Genomic DNA, 12,262 nt, shown 5'->3' with positions numbered 1-12,262 from the left:
AGATAAATGAACCAACACCTGATAAGGTAGAAGACACTTATGGATTTCCAAGAGCATCAAACTAAAGCAGGATATTCACAAATGGTTCCAGAGAGAAATAAGAATCATGAAAGCAGAATTTATGGTCTGAAAATAATTGGCAGAACAGAATCTATGGTGGTCAATCTCATCAAAGAAATAAATGAAAGAACAACTGATTGAGACTGTAAGTATGAAGGAAAATCTGGAAAAAAGAAGCAAAAATGTTCAAAGAAAACATTACTATGCAAGAAAAACATTGGTCTTGAAGACAGGACACAAAGATAGCTTAAGGATTATAGGTCTCCTAGAAGAAAACATAAGCGAAAATACCTGAAAACTGAACGAAAAGCAATCTCGAACTTCTGAACACTAAAAGCAAAGTGTCACTAAAAAAAAATCTATAGGGTTGGCGGGGAGAGGGTGTGGATGGTGTCCACATCCTACTAGAAGCTCTAAAACACATAGTGCATGTAAGAATTCTAGTTACAAACAACACTTTCTATTCAGATATAAAGGAGAGGAAATGGGAAGAACATAAAACTATTCTGTACCCACTAAAAGCTTTGGGGTGGGGATAGAATAATGTGTTCCAAAATGCAAAGGAGCTCAAGATACAGCCCACCATACGATACCTTTGCAAATCTGAGTCTACTAATGGGAAGAAAAAAGACATTCAAAAAAGAGGAACTTGAAAAATTCCTACAAAGAAAATGAGGTGTGAGTAAGGTATTTGCCTTGCAAACACCTCATAGAATAAGAGAAATACAAGAAAGGTAAACGAATGTAGCAACCAATGAAAACAGATAAAAATAAATTATCCCAGAAAAAAATGGAAAAAAGTAGAGATACTTATGGGGTTAATTGACAACAAAATAACAGGGTTCATTAAAAAAATTTCTAAAAGGACAGATAAATAATGAAAGCAGCACTGAATTAGAAGTAATGATGTTTGAGGAACAAGCCTGAAACATGAACTAAACTCACATGGGTGAATCAGGAAGAGACTTTCAATAGGCAGAACAACCAACATGCTATTGACAGTAGTCCAGGTAAGAGATGATGAGGGCCAGAACTGAGTGGTGGCAGTGGCAGTGCTGGAAATACTGGGAAGCATTCTGGTAGAAACTAGGTCCAATCCCTAATTCCACACCATATGCCACACATACAGGATCCTATTATTAAAGTGCATATTATTTTAAAAATTACAAGAGAAGATCATATACCTTTTGCAGATATGCAAATAGATATATTCACTAAACAAGGGATGAAAGCAATTACAAAAATAAAAAGATAACTTTGATCAAGTGAAAACTGGTTGACCAGTTCAACTCTACATTATCCTCTTGAATCCTGTCAAAGATTTTTTTGCCCTGCCAAACCTCAGCCATCCAATCACTTTCCACCACAGCTGCCTTTGCTCCTACTTACATGATGCTGAATAAACTAAAGATAATCTGAAAACAGTGCTGACTGGGACCCCTACAGGTTACATATTACATAATCCCAACTGGGCCCTCACTGTGGCAAGGCCATCACTTTATTCATTACCCTGTTTTTGAGCTAGTCTCTTTGTCATGTGTTGGAGTGAGGCAGATTGTCATGTGGGTTACTGCCCAGTACATTGCAAACAGAGATCATTGCAGAATTCCTCTCTGTTCTGCCCGGACCTAGTGGAAAAATTTTTACCCACAATAATTTTGTTTTTTTAACTATGGGATTCCAACAACATATGAACTTGTTTGTACCTAGGTGTGTGCATGTTGTGTCCCCCATTAGATTGTGAGCTCTTTGAAGCAGGGGCGTATCTTTATGCCTTTCTTTGTATCTCTGGTGCTTAGCATGGTAGTAAGAGCTTAAATGGTTTATTGCCCAAGCCACACTCTAATTGAACAGGGGTTCTGATGGTTCTTACTACATTTGTGGTTTTTTTTTAATGTTTCATAGACTATATTGCTATAATACTTTGAAAAAATGGTTACATCAATGTTCATTAATAATATTGGACTATAATACACTTTTCATCTCTTCCTGGTTAGGTATAAGAACAATATTTGTCACATAAAACCATTTGTATAGTTACTTTCCCTTGATTATTTTTCTTTTCTTTCCCATTTTTTTTTTTTTTGTGGAGCAATGAGGGTTAAGTGACTTGCCCAGGGGTTTTATACAGCTAGTGTCATTCATGTGTCTGAGGCCGAATTTGAAACTCAGACCGCCCTGAATACAGGGCTGGTGTTTTAGTCACTTTTGCCACCTAGCTGCCCCCATCCCTTGCTTATTGCGAATAGTTTGTGTAGCAGTGGCATTAATTGCTCTTTTTATTTTATTTCCGATTACATGTAAAGATTTTTTTGTTTCAAATTTTTCTCCCACCCTCCTTTCCCTCCCCCCTCCGAGGGCCAGCAAGCAATCTGATACAGGTTGTTTTTACAAGATATAACAATAAAACATTCAACAGCAATGCTACTCCTAAAAATTTAAGCTGTTGCTAGGGACATACATTAAGGCATTTGGTATTTTTGAGTGGCAACACGAAGTAACACAGCACCAAGTTCTGGAGTTTTTTCTAGTTCAACAGACAATTACCCTCCCGCTCTCGTTGTCTGTTTGGTGTGAACCCGAGAACCAGGAAAGCCAATTCATCGAGGGCCCGGCCGCACTAGTATCCTGCCTGTATTATCCTCCGGGGTGCCTATGTTCCCGCCTCCGCGCCCCGTGGGCAGACCGGGAGGAGTCTCCGCAGCTGGGGAAGGTTCTGCGTGAGCGCTGCCAGGGGCCGCCGCTTGGCGGCCTGGGGGAAGCTCGGGCGCTGCAGATGCATGAGGGTATTTAATAACCCAGGGAGAGTGGGGGAGGGAGAGCCGAGCCGATGGTCGGAGCGGGGGCGAGGGGCCTCCTGGAGCTCCCATGGGGAAACAAAGGGGCCGGGAGTGTGGTGTCCTGCACTTCCTGACTGGGCAGGTCAGATGCAGCCAACCATCCCCGCCCTCACATCCCCCTCCAAATCTGGGGTTGCTGCTGCTGCTCTCCAACCGTCTCGCCCCACCCCCAGCCCCTACTTCTTGCACTCCCGGCATGGGTCCCCTACCCCAGCTAGCCCTGCGGGGATGGGTCCAGTCCCACGCTGACCGTCGGCACCTGTGCGCCAGTCTAGGCTTGGCCTCCATGTCCTATATTCACAGCAAAGCGAAACCTGAGGGTTTTTGTTTGTTTGTTAAAAGAAAGTACTTGGTGAATTGGGGGTGGACCCCTATAACCGTGAGTGCAAAAGGGTATTTAATACTGACGCATAAGTCTTCGTAAAAAAAAACCTTGCAGTTCAAGCTGGTTGCCCAGACAGCTGTATTACCCCCGCTTGTGAGGAGGTAAGGTGCAGCCTTCCACGCACACAAGCGTAACCCAAACCCTTTCTCCTTTTTTGCGGGAAATTATATATTTGCCATCATGGTAAGAGCTTATAGTAGAATTGTAAAGAGTTGGGGGGTTTTTTCTTCCAAAATTAACAAAATTCAATGATGAAAGATTTAAAGACTGAGGCAGAGGTGGGTCATTTACCCTTAAGTGAAAACTTAGTGCATTGTAAGTATCTTCAAATATTTGAAAGCCTGCCTTGTCGAAGAGGGATTACATTTATTCTGCCTCATTCTCAGTGCGTAAAATTAGCAAATATTGGAAGTTAGAGGGGGAGCAAGTATTCACCTAGTCAGTATAAAGAAGTTTCGAACCATTTGTTTTGTGAAGACTCCCTAGTCGGGGGAGGGTGACCCCGTCATTGGGGATGTTAACATCCAGCCACTCTGGGATAATGTAGAGAGAGGGGACTTCCTTCACTGGCGTGAGGTTGAACTCATGACTCTTGAAGGCCCTTTCAGATCTAGATTCTGGTGATCTATGTCCATGTGCCCTGATCCTGAGGGTTATGGAGAGACAGTAATGGACATTTCCTTCTGATTAGTATGATTAATTCTAGAATTAGATCTATGGAATTTAACCCTGGAAAATTCTAGGCAAGGATGATAATCTTAATGTGATGACTACCACCCCCTCTAAAAAAAAATTAAATGTTATCAATGGCATATAGTCCTTGATCATTGGTCACTGATAAATTTGCACTTAGAATACATGATGGCAAAGAAAAAAAAACCACAATATGACTTTAAAAAACCATAAGAATGAGGGAGACCTAAGAATAGAATTTTTTCCTTTCTTTTTTTTTCTTTTTTGGTGAGGCAATTGGGGTTAAGTGGACTTGCCCAGTCACATAGGTAGTAAGTGTCAAGTGTCAGGTCGGATTTGAACTCAGGTCCTCCATGATCCAGGGCTGGTGCTCTATCCGCTGCCACCTAGCTGCCCCCAAGAATAGAATTTTAAATAGTTTGATGTTTGTTCTTGAGTTGCCTAAACTACTAAATCAAGATGCAACCCTTTGGGATGGAATGGTTATTTTTTTTCTTTTTTTAATTTTCTTTTTATTTGAGATCCAAAATCTTTCCTTCCCTATCCCTCCTTGTCAACATGGCAAAAAAATACACACACACATGTATGTATTCATGCAAAACATTTTCTATATAAGTGAATGATCTTTTAAAAAAGATTTTAACTGGGTTGACTGATTAGTCCTTAATAAAAAAAAAAAAATTCCCAGCTAATCTCTCTAGGCTTTTTGCACATACTTCCCTTTGTACATCCTATACTCTAGTCAAACAACCTACTTGTTATTTCTGACCTTGGGTTTCTATTTCCCATGTCCATTTCTTACTATAGGCTTTGTATACCAATGCCTGAATTGCCCTCTCTTTTCCTCATCCCTGCCTGTGGGCAGAATCCTGTGGGCTCTGCCACTTCCAAGGGAAGCCATTCCTGATCTACTCTTTCCTTCCGTGGATTATCATGCACCTATACTTGACCTGTTTATATATTGCTTGTTCCACAATTATGCACGGAAGATCCTTCAGAGGTTAAAGAGCTGCTTTTCAAGTTGTCTATTTTAGCACTGGCATATTGCTTTATGCGTAGTAGGGAGCTTAATAAATGCTGGGTAGTGGGAGCTCCCCATGCCAGTGAAATCCCAGGTCTGGCCTCTTAGCTGTATCCTAAATTCTAATAGAAAATAGATCGCATGAAATAAAATAAAAAATCAGTGAACTTAGCATTGAAGAAAAATTATTTGCATTTTCACAACCTATTTTTTGTGTTATATTTCAAATTTCTGTAGGATTTTTCTTCCCAATAATTCAAGGCAGTCTTACTCTATAAGAGGGATCATGTTGTTGCTGTTCAGTTGTGTCTGACTTTTAATGACCCCATTTTTTTTTTTTTGGCAAGCATACTGGAGTAATTTGCCATGTCCTTCTACAGCTTATTTGTAGATGAGGAAACTGAGGCAAACGTAGTTCAGTGACGTGTCTGAGGCTGGATTTAAACTCAGGTCTTCTTGACTCCTGGCCTGGCGCTCTAGCCACTGAAACTAGCTGCCAAGAGGCATCCTAGTTTCCTGTGATTTGTTTCTTTAAAATAATGAATTTAACAACTGAATGCTGGTTCTTATATTTGTTTTTTGTTTTTTAATGCAGTGTGTAATATTTGGGAGACGAACTTATGAAATGTAACCTTCACCAAGGTCGACTACTGCTTCATTATGGATGACTACACAGTACTGAAGGTGATTGGGGAGGGTTCCTTCGGCCGGGCTCTTTTAGTTCGACAAGAAAGCAGCAACCAGAAGTATGCGATGAAGGGAAATAAGGCTTCCCAAGGTAAATGAAAATCGACTCTCAGTGGTCATCAATTTAGAAGCACACATACTCCCCAAGCTGCTGTTGGAATCAGATTTATAATAGCACATAGGATGAGCATCAAGAGTTTTTTTTTAAATGGTTTATATTTGCCATGTCTTTAAAATGGTGAGCCATCATCCTTGATGTAGATGGTTACAATGTAGCCTTTATGTCACTGATGAAGAGACCACCATTGTTGGTTTGCTCAATGTGTCCCCTTGTAGCCAAATGGAGTTTCAGCCATAGCAGGAGACAAAAGAAGGATCAAAACCCAATAATTTCCTGATAATAGTGAAAAGGCTTTGAGAACCACACTGTATGCTGAATAAATGTAACTTGCTGTCACCATCTTCATCATTATATCAAAAAGTTAAGTGCAGGATTGAATACAGCAGGCACAAGTGGTGCCTGGTCAGACAGAGAAAGTCTAAGAGAGGCAGCATGGGTGTGGGTTACTGGAGGGAAGACACTGGATTAGAAAGTAGGAGCCATGGTGTGTAGCGTGGGTACCTCAGCTCTTGCCTCTCTCTTTGACCCTGGGGAAGTCAGTTTCCCCTTTGTAGACCGCATTTTTCCGATTTTTATAGAAGGGGCTTGACTCAATAATAAAAAAATGAAATCCTAATCCAGTTCTTAAGGTTGATAATTTATGAGAAAGGAGAAAGTGGGTTGCGTTGCATTATCTGAGATGGAGAAAAATCACAGTTACCCTGAAGAGACCTCGATGATTTGATTTCGCTGAATTCAGTTGGCTTCATTTTCTTCTCTATCCCTCTTAAAGCTTCTGTTTTTATTTGGAAAATGGGGTGCAAATCTTTCTTGTTCTGAGGCAAAGGCTGGACACCTAGCACAGAGCTCTTTTCAAATAAAGCTTGATTTGGGTCAAAGGATGAGCAGAAGTCTTGGGGCATAGTGAAAAATCCCATTGGACTGAGAGCCAGAGGGTCCAGGCTCAAATTCCACTTTTGCTACTTACTAGCTGTTTGATTTTGACAAAATAACTTTAACTGGCCTGGGCCTCATTTTCCTTTGCTATAAAATGAAGATGGGCAGTTATGGATAGAGTGCCAGGCCTGAAGCCAGGAAGATTCATCTTCCATCATCAAGCCTCAGACACTTACTAGCTGTGTGACCCTGGGCAAGTCACTGGACACTGTTTGCCTCAAGTTCCTCATCTGGAAAATGAGTTGGAGAAGGAAATGGCAGACCACTCCAGTATCTTTGCCAAGAAAATCCCAAATAGGGTCATGAAGAGTCAGACACAGCTGAACAAGAAATAAAATACAGACTTAGTGACCTCAAAGGTTCCATTCAGCCTACAGTGCATGATCCTGAATTCTTCAAATTTCACATGACATTTGTGTCTCATAACCATAAGTTTTGTGATGGTTTAAAAGTAAAATGGGCAGCTAGGTGGCACAGTGGATAGAGCACTGGCCCTGGAGTCAGGAGTACCTGAGTTCAAATCCGGCCTCAGACACTTAACACTTTAGCCGTGTGACCCTGGGCAAGTCACTTAACCTCAATTGCCTCACTAACAAAAACCAAAAAAACAACAAAAAAGTAAATACCAGGACTCTCACCCCAATAAGCATTTGAGTAAAAATTCTCATTTGATCAGGCCCTGGAACTGGAAGTTCCTTCCCCCTTTCATTTTGATATTTTTGTTGTTGTTGTTGTTCAGTCGTTTCAGCTGTGTCTGAGTCTTTGTGACCCCATTTGGGATCTTCTTGGCAAAGATATTGGAGCGGTTTGAAATTTTCTTCTCTGTCTCCTTTTACAGATGAAGAAACGGAGTCAACAGGGTTAAAAGTGACTTGCCTAGGGACAAACAGCTATTAAGTGTCTGAGGCCAGACTTGAACTCAGGTCTTCTTGACTCCAAAATGTAGGGGCAGTTAGGTGGCAAAGTGGCTAGGCTGATGTGCCCTGTAACTATTTCTGTGGCCTTATTTAGTACAAAATTCCTGTGAATTGCACTAAGCCTAACGTGGTAGTAAAACTAACAAATGAGAAGAAAAATTATCCAACTTTGAATGGTGATGGACATAAATGAGGATAACTTACAAGAATTCCTAAATTCTTTACCTGAAGATTTGTAAGAGTTTTGGCAACTACTTTTTAAGTGTACTTACTTCTGGAAATGGCATGTAAAATAATCTAGAACACCATTGGATCTATGATCTCATCAATGTAGCTGTTCTCTGGAAGTGATGAAGATGGCCATCTCTTTGTGCCTTCCATCCTATGTCCTAACCTTTTTTTTTTTTTTTAGGGCAAAGTGACTTGCCCAGGGTCACACAGCTAGTAAGTGTCAAGTGTCTGAGTTTAGATTTGAACTCGGGTCCTCCTGAATCCAGGGTCGGTGCTTTATCCACTTCGCCACCTAGGTGCCCCATTGTGTCCTAACCTTTTAAAAGTTTACTGCAAGAGGTCACCAGTACATGTGCTGCCTTATAGCAACACCTTGTTGTGATCTTGGAGTAGGTGTGTAAAGGGAGCATTCAGCTCCTCCATAAAGACTTTGTCCCTGAGAATAACAACTTGGCACAGGTTGACCCATAGTATAAAAAGAATTGGGTTATGAGATAATGGCTGTTTTTGCTCTACCAGTGCTTAAATATTTATTTGATGATATGTTTATTGGAATAAATAAGACTATTTAGAATATCAAGAATTTTCTATTTTTAACTAGTTTAAAAACCTTTTACAAACTATATGCTAACTATTTTTGACATTTCCTAGAAATGCTAGTATGTAATTGCTGCCAGATTCATAATGGCAAGATAAAACCTATAGGTTTACATCTCTCTCCTGAGACATGTTAGAATACTTTATGGTGGAAATTTTTTTAACATAATTTCTTTGCATGTGGCTTCTGCATCTGTCTTGGTTGCTGTGTTAAGTACCAACATGCTGTAGTGTCCAGCTAATTCTGTATTACCTGCATCAAAGGAAGAGACCAGGAATATGTAAAACACAAAATACGAATCCTAAAATCATTTTATGTTGCATATTGTAATGCATTTATATGCGTGGCTGTGTGTGTGTGTGTGTGTGTGTGTGTGTGTGTGTGTGTGTGTGTGTGTGTGTGTGTAAGTGCTAGACTTAGAGTCAGGAGACCTAAGTTCAAATTCTGCCTCAGTAACTCAGGTACCTTCTAGCTTTGTGACCACGGGCAAGTCACTTAACCTTTGTGAGCCTCAGTTTTGTCATCTCTAAAAATGGAATAAGAATAGGCACTTAGTTTCCCTATGGTTGTTATAGGGTCAAATGTGTTAACCGACTTTATCCCAAATGTCTTAGTGCAGTTTAAGCTTTAATAACTTAAAACTGCACTAGACATTTGGGATAACCTTCTATCTATGAAGTGCTTTCAGATTGTAAAGAGCTATGTAAATGCTAGATATTTTAGTATTATTATTATTATCATTATTGTTTTCCTTTTCTAATTGGCTACTCAAAGTCGCTTTACATTTTTCCTGAAAAACACCCTCGTTGGCTATTAGAAGGAAGTCCCCAGAGATATACTGTGTGATAAGTGAATCATATCCAAAGCACACAATTTACCAGACTTGTAGTGAGAGTATCAGGCAGCATGGTATAGTAAAAAGAGTATTGATTCTGGAGTCAAGGAACCTGAGTTCCAGTCCCACCTTTTGTACACTTTCCTAGCAGTGACCTTGTATAACTTACTTGACCTCCCTGGGCCTCAGGGTCTCATCTACAAAATGGAGGGTTTCTTCATAAGTCTATGACCTCTGACCTCTTTAAGTTCCTACTCTGACCCTTCCTAGGTGTGTGACCCTGGGCAAATCATTTAATCTGGGCCTGTTCCCTCACCTGTAAAATGGGAATGCTAATATTTGTACAACCTACCTCATGGTGCTTTTGTGACAAAAGGGCTTATTATTTCATGAAACACAATATAAATGTGAGTTGTGATTTTATTATTCAGGTCACTATTTTAAATTCATAGGAGGCCAAATGAGTGGATTTGTATGAAGTCATTTTAATTTGCTCTGTGTTTCAAAAAGAGTTAAAGAACATAAATGCATTATATAAGCAATGTCCCAGGAGAGAGAGTATTGACTATGGAGTAGAGAGATCTGGGTTTCCAGTCCTTGGAATTATATTTACTCACTATAATGAGTCATTTTATCCCCCTCTGCCTTCAGTTTTCTTATCAGATAAAAGAGGATAATCGTACTTAGATTGCCTGCCTTAACACAGTTGTTGTACTTTATAGCTGTGAATTATCATTAGTGAACATTTTGTGAATATATTTGTAGAATTGTTCTTTAAAGATCTTTTTTCCCCCAGTCTCTCTCCAATGTAAAGAACTCTAGGAAGGAAGCCATTCTATTGGCCAAAATGAAACATCCCAATATTGTTGCCTTTAAGGAGTCATTTGAAGGTAAATACTAATTTATTTAAATCTTAACACAGTGTCATCATTTTTGAATATTGTTGTTTATGGAATAATTAACTAATGAATCTTAACTTTATCCAAGCTGAATGGACACCTGTATATCGTGATGGAATATTGTGATGAGGGTGATCTCATGCAAAAGATTAAAACATCAACAAGGAAAGTTATTCTCTGAGATACGGTAAGAGATCCATTTTCTTAAACGTCTCCTTTGCACTTAACTTCTTCTCTCTCATGCTATGTTTTTCACTCTGAGTAGATAGAAGCTCCCTGATTGCAGCCAGGGCCTGCTGTATCATGTATTCGTTGCATACCAGCATCTACCACAGTGTCTTATACGTAGTAGGTGCTTAATAAATGTTTAGGTGGATTTGAATTCATTGCATTCACAGGACAATAGATTTAGAAATGGAAGGGACTTTAGAGATCATCTAGTACAACATGCTCATTTTACAGTTGAGGAAACTGAGTCTGAGAGTGAGGTAAGTGACTTGCTCAGATTCACACAGCCAGTACATTTGAAGCAGGATTTGAGTTCAGGTCTTCCTGACTTCAAGTCCCTGTCTGCTAAGCTAACCATGCTGGCTCGTTTTCTTAAAAGTTTATAAAATTTGGAATGTTAAAAGTGAGGTAGTTGGTATTAGTGCACGGCTTGAAACCATTTTGGAAGGACTGGTTTCCACATGCATTTTTTATTCAGAAATTATTAGCAAGTTGAATTGATATAAATTTGACAAACCTGATAGAGACTTTAGCATCATTTTAAAATTACAACTAGGGTATGTCACACGTAGTCTTAGAAACATCTCTGATTTTGTGTTTTACTGACATTTTTTAAAAGTAAACATTTTTTTAATGTTATTTTGCTGGCTGACTGAAACAGAAGACCAGACATTTTGGTGTTTGGTGGTATCTATTCTCATTCTTCATCCTTCTACTTGCTACTTTTCTGTACACTTAACTTTGAATTTGACACCTGGTAAATGTTCTTAACAATTAGTACTTATCATTCTTTTGCATAGTTATGTAAAAGTGTATACTTAATTTTTAAAAAATTTACAAATAGCCTACAGAATTGTATTTTGGTACAGAGAACTTGGTCATTAGTGAGAGTAGTGACAGAATACTTCTCTTTTAGGAAAACATGATGTTAATAATGTGGGTCCTATGATGATATAGATTCAGTGAGCCTTGCTCAATGAAACGCCAAAGAATAAAAAGGAAATCAGTTTAATTCAGCTCATATTTCTCATATGGCATGCCAGGGCACTAAAATACAGGAGGTTTTATAATATGTCTTTATAACATGAAAAAATGCTAACTTCAAGAAACTGGTGGTGGAAGTGATCATTAAACTCCCCAAATCATAATGAGATTATATTTATTGCATTTATGCTATGCATTTCATATTACTGAAGTATGGTTTATATTAATGTAAATCTTAATACCAAGTCCACATCTCAAAACTACTTGGATTTGGTTGAATGAAAGAAAAAGAAACAAAAGTTTTGAAATAGTGATTGTATCACACGTAAAATAAAGCATATGGGTTTGGCATTTTATATTAATTTACTCCATGTCTGAATATTTTAATGAAGTGAACTATTTCGTTTCTGACATGTGGTGATGGCAAAGCATTGGTGTAGAGAGGGGAAAAGCATTGAACTGTAGACATAAGGCTTGCCTCCAAATCTTCCATTTGACATTACCTGTGTGCCCCTTGGGCAAGTTCCTTAACCTCCTTGGGCTTCAGTTTCCTTTTTTGCAAAATGAAGACTTGGATTAGATTGCTTCTGAGGTTCCTTCTAGTATCTAGAGCTATGGTCTGATGATGATGAGATGATGGTTATGATACGGTGGTGGTGATGAAGAGATGGTGGTCATGGCGATGGTGAACATGATTGTGTTGACAAGGTGTTGATGATGATTAGATGGTGACGAGGGGGCAGCTAGATGGCACAGTAGATAGAGCACCGGCCCTGGAGTCAGGAGGACCTGAGTTCAAATCTGGCCTCAGATACTTAACACTTACT

At 39.3% G+C, this 12,262-nt stretch overlaps 1 protein-coding gene across 1 annotated transcript in view; it reads left to right on the top strand.

The window, feature by feature from the left end:
- The first annotated feature begins 2,721 nt into the window (after window positions 1–2,721).
- The window catches only part of NEK3 (NIMA related kinase 3), a 37,154-nt gene continuing 27,613 nt past the window's right edge, over window positions 2,722–12,262 (top strand). The window contains 5 exon segments of the mRNA XM_043998225.1: window positions 2,722–2,846; window positions 5,595–5,758; window positions 5,760–5,777; window positions 10,121–10,214; window positions 10,313–10,410. Of these exon segments, the coding sequence (XP_043854160.1) occupies window positions 5,660–5,758; window positions 5,760–5,777; window positions 10,121–10,214; window positions 10,313–10,410 (309 nt within the window). The 5' untranslated portion in view covers window positions 2,722–2,846; window positions 5,595–5,659.

The sequence above is a fragment of the Dromiciops gliroides genome, chromosome 3 (assembly GCF_019393635.1).
Source record: "Dromiciops gliroides isolate mDroGli1 chromosome 3, mDroGli1.pri, whole genome shotgun sequence".
NCBI lineage: Eukaryota > Metazoa > Chordata > Mammalia > Microbiotheria > Microbiotheriidae > Dromiciops > Dromiciops gliroides.
This window is presented reverse-complemented; position numbering and strand designations above follow the sequence as displayed.